Below are 15,791 nucleotides of genomic sequence, written 5' to 3' on the forward strand. Positions count from 1 at the left end.
ATCTTCCATACAGAGGAAAAAGACAAACACAACACTACACTTCTTGTCAAAACCAAATCAGCCAAGGCCAGAGGGAAAAGATAGCAACTAAAATCTCTGGACCCAGAATTATCTTAAAAAAAAAAAAAAAAAAAAAAAAAAGGCAGCCCAGGTGGCTCAGTGGTTTAGCGCCGCCTTCAGCCCAGGGTCTGATCCTGGAGACCCAGGATTGAATCCCACGTGGGGCTCCCTGCATGGAGCCTGCTTCTCCTTCTGCCTGTGTCTCTGCCTCTCTCTCTCTCTCTCTCTCTCTCTCTGTCTTTCATGAATGAATAAATAAATAAGTAACTTAAAAATATTTTTATTTATTTATTCGAGAGAGAATAAGAGCACAAGTAGGGAGACTGGCAAAGGGAGAGGGAGAAGCAGACTCCCCGCTGAGCAGGAGTGCCACGTGATACTAGATCCCAGGACCTGAGATCATGACCTGTGCCAAAGGCAGACTTAACTGACTGAGCCACCCAGGTGCCCCCGGGCCCAGAACTCTATACCCAGTGCAAAAATCTTCCAAAGAAGAAGAAGAAATAAGATCTGTATCAAGTAAACCAAAAATGGACAACCAATTGCTGGAACAACTTCATTATAAGAAATGTTAAAGGAAGTTCTTCAGACAAAAGGGGCATGATGCCAAAGAAATGAAAAACACTAGAAATGGAACAAACGAAGATACAAATAAAATTCATTTCTTTCTTATATTAAGGCTCTGAAAAAGATAACTGGCCATCTAAACAAAAAAATAGTGATAGTACATGATATGTTTATAGGATAAGTTAAAGTAGAATTTATGACGATAATAAGCACAAATAAAGGAGGAATTGAGAACACATAGTTGTAAATTCCTTATGTGACATATAAAGCAACGTGATAGCATTTGGTAGAACTTGATTAATTAAAAATGTATATCATAAATCCTCGTACAACTCTTAATATGTGCTGCCGAAGTGAGCACAACTATTAATTTTTTTAAAAAAGATATTTAAGTAACAAGGTAATAGTGGAGATCAAACAGAATCATAAAATAGACCCAGTAAACCTGAAAGAAGGCAGGAAAGGAAGAAAAAAAGCAAATGGAATGGAACAAATAGAAAAGAGCTAGCAAGATTGTAATGTTTAATCCAAATGCATAAATAATCACACTGAATTTGAATAATCCCAACACACCAATTAAAAGAAAGAGGTCGTCAGTGCTGTCACATCGAAACAACAATGAAAGAGCAACTAGATGCTGTCCGTCCATAAGAGACCCACTTTAAACAGAAAGCCATGAGTAGGTTTGAAGTAAAAGGATGGAAAACATATGCCACACAAACACTTGTCAAAATAAAGCTGGAGCAGCTATGCCCAAATCAAAGTGAACTTTGGAACAAGAAGTATTACAAGGAATAAGAGGGATGTCACATGATGATACGGGGGTCAATTTTCCAAGACAAGAAAACAATCCTAACTACAGAGGTTCTAAATACTGGGAGGAAAAACTGATAAAATAAAATTTAGTGCATGTTCATAATCTTTATTTTATTTTTATTTTATTTTATTTTATTTTATTTTATTTTTACATGTTCATAATCTTTAAGAAAAAAACTCTCAGAAAATTAGGAATAAGAGAACATTCTTAATCTAATAAAGGATATCTAAAACACAGAAGGAAAGCAAACATACTAAGACTGCTTCCCCCCAAGACCGGGAAAAGTCCACAGATATCTCTTTCTTGGACACTACTCAATGTCTTACTGGAAGGCCTAGCTAGTGTAATAAGGCAAGAAAAAGAAATAAGGGGTATATCATAATCGCATAAAAATGGCATCTAATAACGGCATCTAATAAGTGGCACTGAAAAGGAAGAAGTAAAACCAACTGCATTCACAATGACGTGAATGTTCACATCAAAAATCTCCCCTCAAGACTACAAAAACCCCTAGAACTAATAAGAGAGCTTAGCAGGATCTCAGTATAAAGTCGATACAAAAACTAATTGTAGGTCTATGTACCTGCAACAGGTTCTAAATTTTCAAAACAACACCACTTACAATAGCACCCCCATAATGAAATACGTGTAAATATAATGAAAAATGTGTAGATTCTGCATGCTGAGAACTCATGACAGAAATTAAAGACCTAAATGCATAGAAAGATACACATGTCCATGGATTGGATGATTTAATACTATTAAGACATCTATTTTCCCCAAATTGACCTAAAGGTTCATACACTCCATCATGTTTCCCAGCAGATTCTTTTTCTAGATGTGATCACGTTGATTCTAAAATTCATATGGAAATGCAAGCAAACTAGAACAGTCAAAATGATTTAGAAAAAGAACAACAAAGTTGAAGGACTTGTACTACCCGATTTCATTTTGTTTTATTTTACTACATATCTACTACCTGATTTTACTAAAAGCTACAGTAATGAGACAGTGTGGGATTGGTGGGGGAAGGACTCACAGAAAAGTGAGACAGAACAGAGAGCCTCGAGACAGAACCCACACAAATACAGTCAGTAGAGTCTTGGCAAAAACGCAAAGGTTATATAATGAAGAAGGACAATCTTTTCAACAAACAGTGCTTGACCAATTGCGCATGTGTATGCAAAAAAACGAATCTTGGAACACGTATCTCACACCTTACACCAAAACCACTCAAAATAAATCACTTGGCTAAATGTAAACTATGAAACTATAAAACCCCTAGGCGAAACCATGGGAGAAAAATCTCTGTGCCTGAGGAGAACCAGGGTCTCCAGCCTCAGTGCCGTGGACATTTGGGACTAGATAATTCTTTAAGGGGGCTATCCTGCACACGGCAGGGTAGTTGACAGTAGTGCCCTCCCAATGTGACAACCAAAAATTCCAGGCATTGCCAAATATTCCTCGGGGGTAAAATGGCCCCTACTTGAAAACCACCGGGTTGGGCAAAGATTTCTGAGATACAAAACCAAAACACAGTCAATAAAAGGAAAAAAGAAAAAAGAAAAAAACAACCCGATCCATTGGACTTTGTTAAATGTAAAACTCTTCATCTGTAAACAGCAAAGCTAAGACACTGAGAAACCCGCAGACTGCAGTAAACATTCATGCATCCCACACCAGATGCAGAACTTGGATGCGGAATAGACAGCTCTCAAAACTCAGCAATAAGACAACAAATGACCCAGTTAAAAAGCCAGCAGTGTAGACATACATGGTGGTAGATAAGCACAGAAGATGCTCAGGACCATGGGCCACTGGGGAAAGGCAAATCAAAGCCACAGTGAGACATCTCACATTAAGGCAAAACAATAAAAACAAAAGCACTGGCCAGGGTGTGGGGAGTGAGGCAGGTGGGCCCTCATGCAGCCTGGCCCTGTGCTCCCGAGTGTCAGGGAGCTCTTGGCACGGGAGCACGTCGGGGAAGGGGGGGACACGGGGGGCACAGATTTCTTCACCCCACCCAGAGTCAGCACGCCCTGAGGGCCGCAAGCCCGAACCTGCTTCAGTTGTGTCTCCGTGTATGCACAGGTGTGTGACGTGTGTGACTGTGTCTGTGCATGTGTGTGTACACGTGGACTGCGTCTGAACGTGTGTCGGTGTTTTTATGCATGTGTGTACGATTTGTGTGCGTGTGCGTGCGCACGTGTGTGATGGAGGCAGGAGAAAGGAGGGCTCTGGCTGATTTTTCTGAGCAAAGGCCTTGCGGCTGAGGGAGCGGAGGGCGTGGGGACCTGGAGCTGGGTGGAGGTGGTGCCTCAAGGCTTCAGAAGCAGTGGAGCATAAGAGAAAGCTGGAATCCACCCCCAGGGGCAGCGGCGGGTGGGGGGCTGGCCCTGCCCAGAACAGGTTGGACCTGAAGGAGCAACTGCCCAGCTGGGCTGCCTCCGGGTGGGGGTGCTGGGGCAGCGCTGGGAAGCCAGGGGCAGTGGGGGTGGGGTCCAGGCCTGGCTGAGTCCTGAGCCCCCTGCCCCCCGGGGTCCTGGTCCATCTCAGTCTGCTCTTGGGCAGGCCATCTGCCTGAAGGTCCTCCATCCTGCAGGGCTCCCAGTCCCCACCTCCAGGAAGTCCACCTGGCTCACCCAGCCCACCTGGTCCACAGGATCTGGGTTGACCCCTGGCTGAGCTCTGACCCCCACATCAGTCCACCTCACAGCCCCCAGAAAGGCTCTGAAGAGGCTGGGAATCCGAGTATGTGAGAGGGAGACTCCTGGCAACCCTCATTTACCCACTTCCCTGCAGGTTCCCACAGCCAGGACTGAGGACCAGAGGGTGGGCTGATGGAAGAGGGAGGGTCCTCGGCTCCCAGGGGCCCAGCACCGGCAGGGGGTTCAGACTGGTGGGTGCAGCCCTCCTAGCCCCGCCTCTAGCTGTCTGACCTCAGGCAAACAGTCTGGTTTCCTGTTCTTTTTCTTTTAAAATTGGTGTATCTATTAATTTTAATGACTCTGCCTCATTCCAAAAGGAATGCGAGGTATGGGAGCAGACACGGGAGCTGACTGACCAGAAGGCCCTCCAGGGGTCGTGCAGCTGGCACCAGAGGGTACGTACCCGGCGACCCCCGCACACACAGCTGCGACCTCCACCCGGGCCCAGGCCCACACACGGCGAGGCGGAAAGGAGCGTGGACGAAGTGGGACACACAGAGTTCACGCTGTGCGCTTGGGCCGATGTGACGTTCAGGAGTGAACCCAACGTCCGGTCCCAGGATTCAGAACAGGGGTGGAGGGTGAGGGTTCATCCATTAGCGGTGAGGCATGAGGTCACACAAGTGTGCACACAGGTAAAGTTTGTAAGCACACACTCCAGGTTCGTGCGTTTGGGGTGAATCACACCCAATTAGATGACACTGCCACCCATGCCTGCAGCCCAACCCCAGGCAGCCCCTTGGAGGGCTGGGGAACCTGCAAGTTTAGGGTGTCCTGCTCTATGACCCCAAGGCAAGTCCCAAAGGCCTGTCCCTCCAGCCCAGCACCCACTTCCAGGCCATACCCTCCTCCCAACCCCACCTCCTCCTTGGTCACAAAGCCACCAGGAAAGTGCTGGCTGCTCTTCAGGGAGGCAGGGGAAAGGGGGGCTGGGTCAGCTCCGCCAGCCCTGATGGGAGAAGCAGAGGGACAGGTCACCTCTGCATTCCTGTGGGGTGTGGGCCCATCCGTCCAGTCCACCTGCCCTCCCCACAGCCCTCCCCCCGCCGCAGGCCTTCACACCCAGCCTCCACTGCAGCCATGGGTCTCCCGCCAGCCTCGTCACTCCTGGTTCCCCTGGATGAGATGGCCCAACTCCAGACCCCCAAGGGGCAGCAGGTCTGGGAGCAGAATCCTGGGAGCAGAAACAGAGGGGTCATAACTCCAAGCCCAAGGGCTCCAGACACCCATTGCCCGTCTGTGAAATCCCCCACTGGCCACCAAAGACCAGCCTTGCCTTCCCAAGTCCCTGCTGTGCCCAGTGCTCCCCCATGCTCCTTGCATCCTGGAAGCTAAGCAGCCTCCCACACGCAGGGCCCAGGGATGAGTGGGGGTCTCCTCTCCCGCCCAGCCTCTTTCCTGGTCTCCCTGAAGGCAGCTGAGAGGAGGCCCCACCTGATCCTGCCCTCTGAGACCAGGAAAGGGCATTCCTAGAAGGCTCCCTGGGAGAGAGTGATCTGGCTAGGTCGCTGAGTTTGTGTTGGCACAGAGGTGCCCTGGCAGAGGGGCTGAGGGCAGTATGGAACACAGACTCATGGCCCCATACGTATGGAGAAATGGTTGTCAGGACTCCTGGCAGGCGGCCCTGGGCAGCTCAGCTGGTCCCCAGGCTATGGGAAGCCGGAGGCTCCCACTGCATACTCTACCCAGTTCTCCTGGCCCTAAAGGCTCAGACTCACTGGCTACAGAGGGATCAGGGGAGGGGTGTGGGGAGGAAGGGGACCTGGCCCGCTCCCCCAGAGCAGAACTGCCATGTGTGTCCCCTCCCTGGAAATCCTGCTCTGTTCCCTGACCAGCCTTGGAAGCTCATCCAAAGTCCAGGTCTCAATTTCCATGCCTGTGAAATGGACACGACACATCAGCCCAGGTGGTTAATGCCGTGACCACGCAGCCCAGGTGAGTTAGCTGGCACTGGGAAGGTGGAGGCAGGTGCTAACATATCCGGCCACGCACTCACACCCACTCTGCGCCCAGCCCCCGCTGGCAGAGCCAGGCCCCCTGGTGCACCCCAACCCAGTGCTGACTGGGAAGTGACCCCTGCCTGCCAGCCACCACACCCCTCCCACAGAACTTGGACTCTGGCCTGGGGCAGAAGGACCCCAGGTCCCTGCAGGTGGCCGTGTACAGCAAAGGCCAGCTGGGTGAGAAGCCTGTGCTGACTGGAGGCTGGAAGGGATGGTCAGGGAGGGGCCATGGGGGCCCCCAAAGGCCTTGCCACGTGGGACAATCAGACTCAGAGATGGTGAAAAGGGGCAGCACACTATGGTTCCCATCCCAGACCTCGCGTGAGTGCGTGCAAGAGCCTGGCTTTGTCTGCCGGCAGCCAGGCCCCTTTGCAGTCCCGCCTGCTGCCCACAAAAGGTATTCAAATGAGAGACAAATATTTGAGCCGGGAGATAAAGCGCAGCCAGGCCTCTCCGTGCTGCCCAGGCAGCTCCCAGGCCCTCATTTGGGCATTAATTGGATTGCATTTAGAGATTTGCATGCTATCAATGGGAAAGAGGGCCGACCCCTGGGGGCCTGCTGGGGGGGGCGGGTAACCCCAGGGCTCACAGGCAAATGCCAGGGGGAGGGTTGGGGGGAAGGACCAGGAGCTCTGAGTGAGCCAGCATCTCCTCTGTAGTGTCAGGATAGTAGGAGCCAGGCAGTGGCCACCAACACAGGGCCTGGGCTGTCCTGCGGGATGGGCAGCCTGGATCCTGGCCTGGACCCCACACAGAACCAGGACCGGGAGATGAGCAGGAGAAGAGAGTGGGTCCTGCCAACAGCGTCCTGTCCTCCCCATGACCCTGGCCCCCATCAGCCCACAGTGGCACAGCCTCAGGTCCTGGGTGGTCATGACCACCCGGGTGGAGGGGGTGCTGTCAATGTGATGCCACAGGCAGTGGATGCACGGGACCCTCCCTTCCTAGCCTGTCCTAGCCCCTGTAGGCTTGATGGGGCCCCAGATGCAGCCCCTCACCTGCGGCCACCTGGGCACCTAGGCCAGTCTGTTCTCAGCAGTGCCCACCCTCCCGAGAGGCCTGTGGCCTCGTGCTGAGCCAGCTACACTCTGCAAAGAGGGTCTGGAGCAGGTCACACCTAACGCAGGAGAAAAGAAGGTGCAGGTGGAGCCCTGCAGAGGGGGAGAGGCAGAGGCCCAGGGAGCTGGTGTTACTGGAAAACCCCTTGTTTCTGCCTGGGATGGGCTGGAATGTGTCCTGTCCCCCAAATTCATAAGGTGGAGTCCTAACCTCTAGGACCTTATTTGCAGCTAGGGTCCTTACAGAGGTCATCAAGAAGGTCACTAAAGGGATTCTGATCCTGTATGACTGGTGTCCTTACACAAAGGGCATTGTGGTCGCAGATGCACACAGAAGTCACAGGGAGAGGTGGCGGTCTACAGGCCAGGGAGAGAGGCCTCGGAGGAACCCCACCCCTGCCCTGACTGTGGCGTTTGCTCAGGCACCTGGCACCCCAGCTAAGGCACCGACTCCCCCGCTGTCAGGGCCCAGGGGTCCTGCCACCCAGGCTTTGCGAGGCCCACCCATGTGGGGCCTGGTTTTCCCACTTGCTCACTTTGCCCTGAAGAGAGGACTTGGCTGGTGGCAGGCAGGCAGGCAGGACCTGGCCCGGAGCCCCTGCCGTCCCCTGACCTTGTCAGAGCAGCACACACACACCCTCTGGTGTGTGGCCTTGGGCAGGGGCTGCTCTGGGGGTGCTGGCAGGGTGACCTTGTCAGTAGGCCCCTCCCTGTCTCTGTGAGGCTGGAGGTCGGTGCTCTGGTGACAAAGGTCTATTTCAATATGTAGGGGCCACTGGGATCCCAGCCTCAGTGGGGGGCCGTGCTGGGGGCAAGGTCTGCCGGCTGCAGAAAGCGCTCTGTGGCATTCAGCAACTCCCCACCCCCCACCCTGATTGATTTGCCTCATTAATCACAGCCCGCAGCTGGGGGCAGGAACCACGCAGGACCCATGGGGGCCCCTGGAGGTGGGCTGGGGCCCGACAGGCTTTCTCTGCATCCTCCTTTTCCTCTAGACCCAGCCAAGGAGCTCTGAGGGCCCCCAGGATCCCCTCCAGAGCACACTCAGGCCTCTACCCCTCCCCTGGTCCCACTACCTTGGAGGACCAGGTGTCGGGAAGGCTGGGCAGGCATCCTAAATCCTGCAGTCACTGGCTGCTAACAAGACTTTTACATCAGTGCTCCCAGCAGAAAACAGCAGTAATGGTGTCCCCTCCAGGCAGGTGTAGGGGGCCAGGGCAGGCCCAGCTCCGCAGACTCTGAACCTGCACGCCTCTGGGTACCTATGGGCCTCAGGTCTACCAGTGAGGCTCCCTGGGCCTGGAAGTTGGGCCGAGGCCCTTTGGAGGGGCACATGTGGAAACAGCAAGTTCCTCATGTCCTGGACGGTCGATTCTTGGGGGGTATCATTACCCAGAGGGCACTCCCGGCTGTCACCTGGCCCCTCCTCATTTTCATGGGAGTAAAGACGATGGTGTGGCCATACCCCCTGCCCACTGCCCTCGTGCAACCCCTGCAGAGAGCTACCCCCACCGCCACTGCTGGGAAAGGGTCAGGAGCCCCACAGGACTTCCTTTGTCCTTACTTCCCCCTGCAGTCAGGCTCTCCCTCCCCCTCCTGACCCTGACCAGCACCTCAAACCCTGCAGCAGTGGTTGGGACCCTTCTGTCATCCCCCCAGATGTTGACTCCAGCTTCCACCTGTTCTCCCTCCCCCAAGCCCCCTCAGGAGCCCCACAGTTCCCCTCCTCCCGCACATGGCCAGCCCCCTCCCCAAGGTCTCTCCCCAGGCATCTGCTGGAAACTAGACCAGGAAAATGGGAAGACCCCAACCTAGCCCATGCCATGCCCCTGCATGGCCCCACCAGAAGCCATGCACCTGCATAGCCCCCTCCCACGGTCTTGAGGCTCCCCCACATTACAGTGAGCACACAAGGGGTGATATCACGGGGTCTGTATGCCCCCTTCACCCCAGGGGTTAGAAGCACGTCCTCAGGTCCAGCTTCACCCAGGGGCTCACTACTCCGGGTGAGCCTGCCTTTGTACACAGAGGAGGGAAGGTGAGCACCCCAGGGCCTGGCTCCTGGCAGAGCTGCCTGCCCTCCCTTACAGGTTGAGGGGGCATCTTGCTGCTATTGGGGGGATCTCTGTCATGTAGTAGGAACCAGACATTGGCTGGCTCTCCACAAGGGCCCCCTGCCCCCAGCACTGAGGGGCAGAGCCAGGACTGGCTTCAGGTGCTGGAGATCTGCAGACAGACGGGCCCGGTGCCAAGGAGGAGCCCATGCGGTTCAATGCTTGCTGGCTTGAAAGTCTCAATACTTTTACCTTTGAACATGTGTTTGCTGGTGAAGGTCAATGGGACAGAGGAACAAATGTGAGCAGAGGAGGTGCTTGCACGTGAGTCCCATGCCCCAGAACAGAGACTCCGGGCATGCGCCTTCCCTCAGGAGTCCAGCGTGTCCACACTAGCCAGCCCTACAACTGACTGATCCGTGCTGCTTGTGGGTTAGATCCTGCATCCCCCAAGGGTCCATGAAGGGTGTCCCCTTGGCACGTAGTCAATCCCCAGCTCCTCGTACATCCCGATAAAGTTTTAGGGATGAATGGGAGCAGGACCTGGGTGGGCCAGATAAGCCAAAACCTAGACACACGGACCTCGGTGCTGGACCCTGCCGCCTTCGGGACAGGCCTGTGTCTGCAGAGCCCCACCGTGGACAGCCTAGGGGGTGCATCTGTTTTCTCACATGTTCAGGACAAAGCCATCAGGTGTTTTCTGGCCACAGGGACGCCCCCCCCCTGCCCCCGCCAGGACAGCAAGGCAGGGCTCCTCAGGGCACCAGCTCTTAGAAACAGCAACAACGTCCTGACCCCAAGAGGCCAAGTGCCTCCGGAGCACTCCCTGGGCCCTGGGCATCCGCACTGCCCCACCCCTCGTGCCCTGCCCAGCCGTGCCTGGTCCGGAGTCTGCTGGGTCTGACTTTGTGCGGTCACAGCACTGAAGGTCCCCAGCTTTACCCCCAAGTCCAAAAGCACCATTTCCACCCTCATCTTATGGACTGGGGTCCCCCGATCACCTTCTGTCAGGAATCAGCCCCAACCTCCAGTGTGGCACAAGGCCTGGGCAGGGGGCCCCTGGCAGGGCCCTGCAGCCCCCAGCAGACCAGGTCCAACTATTGCAAGGACTTAGAAGTGAAACCGCCCCAGGTTTGAATATGATTCTTGTGGTTTCCAAGCTCTGTGATGCCAGGGGCTCAGCTGTTCCGAGCTGCGGGCTCCAGACCCGTAGAGTGGGGCAGTGCTTGGCATCCAGGGAAGGATAGAAGAGGACACTTCCTAACCAGGGTGCGTGGCAGCCCAGTGTGCCCAGGTGACACACCTGACATCCTGGCTGAGCACCCACTGCGGACCCTGCCTCAACAGTTACTGACCAGGTCCCTTCACCACAGCTGTGTCTGCCAACGGGACGCAGTGTCGGGGACACAGCACCTCCTCTGAAGCACGTGCATGAACCAGAAACCTAACTGGCACCCAGCCGTCTGTCTGCTTCTGACCACCCCCACCCCCACCCCCAATTACAGGAAATACGGACACAGACACTAGACAAGCAACACCCAGAAGGGTGCATTGGTGACACCCAGGATGCGGGTGGCAAACAGCGCAGAGCGACGGCCCTGTGCCCTCCATGGGCAATGGTCACAGGCTCACAGGGCCCTCAGCGGGTTCCATGGGTGACCCCACCACAGGAGACCTCTCAGGGGCCCGAGGCCATGTGGTGAGGTGAAGGGACTATCCATGGTTGGGGGGGGGTTCCCTTAGAGACACACCTGAAGAATTTCCAGCCGAAATGGTATGTTGGGGTTTGCTTCAAAGAAGGTGGGGGGCGGGAGTGTTGGGGTGCACGGGGTGGAAGCGGCCTGCGCTCCTTGTAGATGCCGATGATGGGGCTTCTCAGAGCCTCCTCCAGGGCCCCGCGTGTCCATCACTGGCCAGCCTGATGACACACTCCCCCACATTGTTTGTGTCCCCTGACAGAAGCTCCTGACAGTTCCTGCTAACAACAATAAAGGTTTTAGAATGTTTGCATATGTCTAGAATTTTCCAGAATAACAGCAAAACAAAAGTGGTAACACATGTGGTTTGCAGAGTTTCCTAACGGCACACTCACCCAGGCCTATGGTTAGGCATGGGTGGGGGGCTTTCCTGTGGGCACATTCTCCCAGGCTTTCCTCCCCAAACCCATGTGTGATGGTCCCTCCCTGCCCACCACCGTGTCCAGGTGTCTCCCTGGTGCTGGACCTGTGACTCAGCAAGGTCACTGACCAGGCAATAGGTCGCTAGGAGAAGGGTGCCCCCTCCTGTCCCTGGGATGAGGCCTGGTCACTCAGCCCTGCAGCCTCGAACCATAGCTGCTCCGCTGACCCTGGTCCAGCCTGAGCCTCATCAGACCCAGTGACCCTGTCACCGTGGTTACCCGGAGCCACCTGCTCTCTGCCAACACTGGCAGCTCCACCTCCCAGGGTTCCAACGGCTCTGACCTGACCACTCCCTAGCAAAGGAAGGGGTGCCTTCAGCACCCTGAAGCAGCCTGGGGGATCCCCACCAGCCCCACCCCACCCCTGCAATAAAAGAGAGCTTAGGCCCAGCCAGACTTCAAAGCGGTCGAGGCCCAGGTCAAAGGTAGGGCTGAGTAATCTCCGAAGGCTCTCTGGGCTGGGGGAGCCTGGGTAGGGGGTGGGTTCCTTGTTCCTCTCAAGGGCAGCTCCCACATAAACAGGGGTGAGCGAAGGCCTCAGGCACAGGGGCCTGGAGCCTAGCCTAGGGTGCCAGACCAGAGGACACCTCTCAAATCCTCCCATGACCTCGTAGGGCAGCTCTGCTGTCACTCCCATTTGTGTTCAGGTCATCCAGCTGGTGATGAGTAGTGGGGCTCTGAACAAGGCAGCCTGGACCCCAAGCCCCCAGCCCTGAGATCCAGTGGACTGGTGCTCACAGGTCAGACCTCCCTGGTCCCCAGACCCTCATGTTCATGCCAGACAGCAGCCCCCCACCTCCACCCCAGACCTCAGCTTCCTAGCTGTGATGTAGCCTGGCCTGGACCACCCAGCAGTTTCCTGCCACCTGCTGGAAGCTCCCTGACCTACGTGGTGCCTATGAATGGCTTTGGTGTAGAGGTGACCAGGCTGGACTCCCAGACCTCACACCTCTGGTCCCACCCGACAGAGGAGGGGGTGGAGTCCAGGGAGAGGGCATCCCCAACACCAGATACACAGCACTGCTTTATTTGTGAAGTTCACCTCCCCTAAAACAGGTTCTCCAAAAAGGTGGGTCCTCGTCCAGGGGCACTGCCCAGCATCCACCTGGCTGCTTCAAGGGGACGCCTGCCAGGGACACTGGCCCTGGGGGCAGTAGGGGTCCAGCCCTTAGCCAGGTTGGAAAGTTCCAGTAGTGGGGTGGGGCGGGAGTAGACAATCTTTATTGTGGTCAAAGTCTGGGGGCTTTATGTACAAACGAAGTCTTCACATGGCCGGTGTTCCTGGGCAGTTCAAACTAATAAATGCACCAAACGGATGTTCTGTGTCCTTATAAAATCCTCTCCCGTTCACACCTGTCCGTGTTGGCGTACAGCCCCATGGCAGTGGAGACCCTCCGGGGGCAGGACGGTCGCGGTCTGAGGAAGCTGCCAGCCGCCGGAGGTCAGGCCAGGACAGGCTCCACGCTGGCACCCGGTCAGGCTGGACGGCACGGGACCGTTGGCGGGGTCCCGGCTGACTCGGTGGGTGGCGGTGGCTTCGCCCGCGGGGCCGAGGGGCCGAGGCGCGGACCACCCACCTCGTTCCCAGGGCCTGAGCGCTCCGCCCGCTGCGGGTCCACGGCTGCGGCTGCCGGGCGGGGAGGGGCAGCGGGCCGCGCAGCAATGCGGGATCCGGCGCGGCCCCACCGCCCACGAGCGAAGTCTGCAGTTTCGTTTGCCTGGTTGGTTTTGGAGCGCCAGAGTCCGTGGGTGCCTCGGATTCGGTCTGCGGCCTCGGCCGGGGCGGGGGCGGGGGCGGGGGCGGGGCGGGCGCTCGGAGCGGCGGTGAGTCAGGGCTCCGCACCCGCCGACTCATTCCTGCCACCGGGCCCCGGCGCGCGATTTGCAATGCAAAGTCACCCCGCCTCCCAGCGCCCAGCTCTGCCCCGGGATCCGCGTGCACTCGGGGCCTCACCCGCCCGAGGGCTCCCCCTCCCCGCTCCCCCTTCGGCGCAGCAGCGAGAGGAAGTTTTGCAATCCCAGACAAACAAACGCCGGTCTTGCACAGGCTTGAAAAAGTTTGGGGAAAATGAAGAGTGAGCGAAATTGAAGCCGTCACCCGGGCCTGGCGTGGCGCTTGGCTGCTCTCGGGGCGCGAGCCGAGAAGCTGTCCACTGCACCCCGCGCGGCTGCCCGCTCCGACCCCCCGCCCCCCGCCGCCGGAGGTTACCTCGGGGGCGGAGCGCTCAGTAGCCCCCTAACCAGCTGGAGAAGTCGAGCAACTCGCGCTCCACCGGGCTCAGCGCGCCCTCGCAGCCGCTGTCGTCCGACGAGTAGGCGGAGCGCGGTGAGCCGGGCTCCGAGCTGCCCCCGCGGCCCGGGGACGACGAGGCACAAGAAGGCGAGGCGGCGGCGGCGGCGGCGGCGGGGGTCCCGGGAGGCCCGCAGGCCGCGGGGGTGCGCGCGGCTGGCGCCAGGAGCCCCTCGGCCAGCGCGGCGCGCACCGCATCGTGCTCGGCCAGCAGGCGTTGCAGCGCGCGGATGTACTCCACCGCCGAGCGCAGCGTCTCCACCTTACTCAGCTTCTTGCTGGCGCCGCCGTGCGGCACGTGCTGCCGCAGCGCCTGGAACCCCAAGTTCACCAGCTTCACGCGGTTGCGCTCGCGCTCGTTGCGCCGCGCCACAGCCGCCGCGCCACCCCCAGTCTCCGGCGCGCCCGGCCGTCGCCGCCGGCTGCAGCGCAGCAGCTCTGGGGACGTGGGTCTACGCCGTGCGGCGCAGCAGCCCGAGACGCCAGGCGCGGGGGGCGCGGGCCGGGGCAGCGCGCCGCTGTCCATCGCTCCCGCATCCACTCGCCCCGCGACTCCTCCGAGCCCCCGCGAGCAGCAGGAGGGGTGGACAGAGGAACGGGGCTCGGTGGGAGGACGACGGAACCCCAAGGGAGCCCCTGGCACAGTGCCGCGGAGCGACTCCTCAGGGTACGCGTCTGGAGCCGTCTGGGGCCCAGAGGCAGCAAGGCGCAGGAGGCCAAGAGTTGGCAGGCCGTGCGCACCTGGGAGCGTGGGGCGCTCGTGTCCCGCGCGTGCGGCCGGACGCTCCCCAGGTCTTCCCGGCGCGGCGCAGGCGGCTTGGTTTTAAATGTATAGATAACCCTCCTCCGCGCCGCCGCCGCCTCTTTTCTCACGCCCTCCTTCCCTCGCCTCGCCCTCCCGCCACGCTTCGCCCTCCCCCTTGCGCACAGAACCTGCAAATGCCGAGGCGTGAGCGCGTCCCCCACCCCATCCCCTCGGGCGGAGTCCGCAGGTCCCCGGTGGGCCCCCAGCTCCCAACAGGTGCTTCGTGCGCCCCCCAAGACGCAGTGTGCAGGTCCCGGGCGCGCTCCCCCCGCGCGTCCTCCGGGCGCTGCCAGCAGGTCTCCGCCGCCAGGGCCGAGTCCACAGGTCCCAAGGGCAACTGCCCGGTGCCCCCGCCCCACCCCGTGCGCAGCCCGCTATCCCAGGAGTCGTTGATCATCCGCACGCGCAGCGCGCGCCGTGGGAAGGAGGGCGTGGCCGGGTGGGGGCCCAGCCAGCCCCGCGGCGCGCGAGACCCCCGGGGGCAGCACGCGCCGCGCCTTCCGTCCCCGCGCCCCCCCGCCGCGTTCCAGGGGGCGGGGGCCGGGGTCTCAGCCAATCGCGGGCGGTCCGCCGGGCCAATCGGGGAGGGCGCGGCCTCACGCCCGGCCCCCAGGAGGAAGCGCGTACGCCCGGCGCGTGGCTGCCAGGGCTCCGCTGACAAAGCTGGGTGCTGACCCGCGGCTCCCGGCGCCACCCGGGTGGGCGCGCTCCCTGCACGCACACCTGCTTCGCGCCCGGCCGCCCACCTGCGTATTCCTCTGCCGGGGATGGGAGAGGGCGATGCGGCCCTCAGGGCAGGGCGGCATTGAGGAGTGGCGCGCTGGGGTGGGGAGTTCAGGCTCCTGGGGCGCCTTCCGCCGTCTCTGCACGCACACCCTCTGTCTGTGGTTTCCAGGCGCCTTGGGGAGCCTGGAAGCCGACGGCCTGGAGGTTTGCACTGGCCCCTGTGGCCCTGGCCCCTGCCCCGCAGCAGATTCATTCCCTAAATGCCCCAGCCTTCCCGCACGTTCCACCTTCCGGGGCTCCCATGCGCTCCGGCTCTCTCACCTTTGGTCCCCACCAGCTCCGGTGGCCCTGGCTCCTTTTCCTTGGTGCCACCGCTTTGGCCTACGCCGGCCACCTTGGTTGGGACCGCCGTCTCCCACTGACCCGCTGAGATGGGGCCCATGGGGGAAGGTTTCAGGAAAGCTGCCTCCACCAGAGCAAGGCCTGGTCTCCCCCGGGAGGAGGGACAAAAGAGTTTCTTCGTG

The 15,791-nt window shown here is 58.4% G+C and overlaps 1 protein-coding gene across 1 annotated transcript; it reads right to left on the reverse strand.

Moving 5' to 3' along the window:
- Positions 1-12,463: 12,463 nt before the first annotated feature.
- On the reverse strand, positions 12,464-14,591 carry ASCL2 (achaete-scute family bHLH transcription factor 2). The gene has a single exon (XM_055313871.1). The coding sequence runs from the start codon at positions 14,260-14,262 to the stop codon at positions 13,672-13,674; it is 591 nt and encodes a 196-aa protein (XP_055169846.1). The 5' UTR covers positions 14,263-14,591; the 3' UTR covers positions 12,464-13,671.
- Positions 14,592-15,791: the final 1,200 nt, after the last annotated feature.

Source organism: Nyctereutes procyonoides, unplaced genomic scaffold (assembly GCF_905146905.1).
Source record: "Nyctereutes procyonoides isolate TBG_1078 unplaced genomic scaffold, NYPRO_anot_genome, whole genome shotgun sequence".
NCBI lineage: Eukaryota > Metazoa > Chordata > Mammalia > Carnivora > Canidae > Nyctereutes > Nyctereutes procyonoides.

Bases quoted from the DNA above. Each gene is read 5' to 3' on its own strand.
- ASCL2 (XM_055313871.1), bottom strand. From the start codon at position 14,262: ATGGACAGCGGCGCGCTGCCCCGGCCCGCGCCCCCCGCGCCTGGCGTC.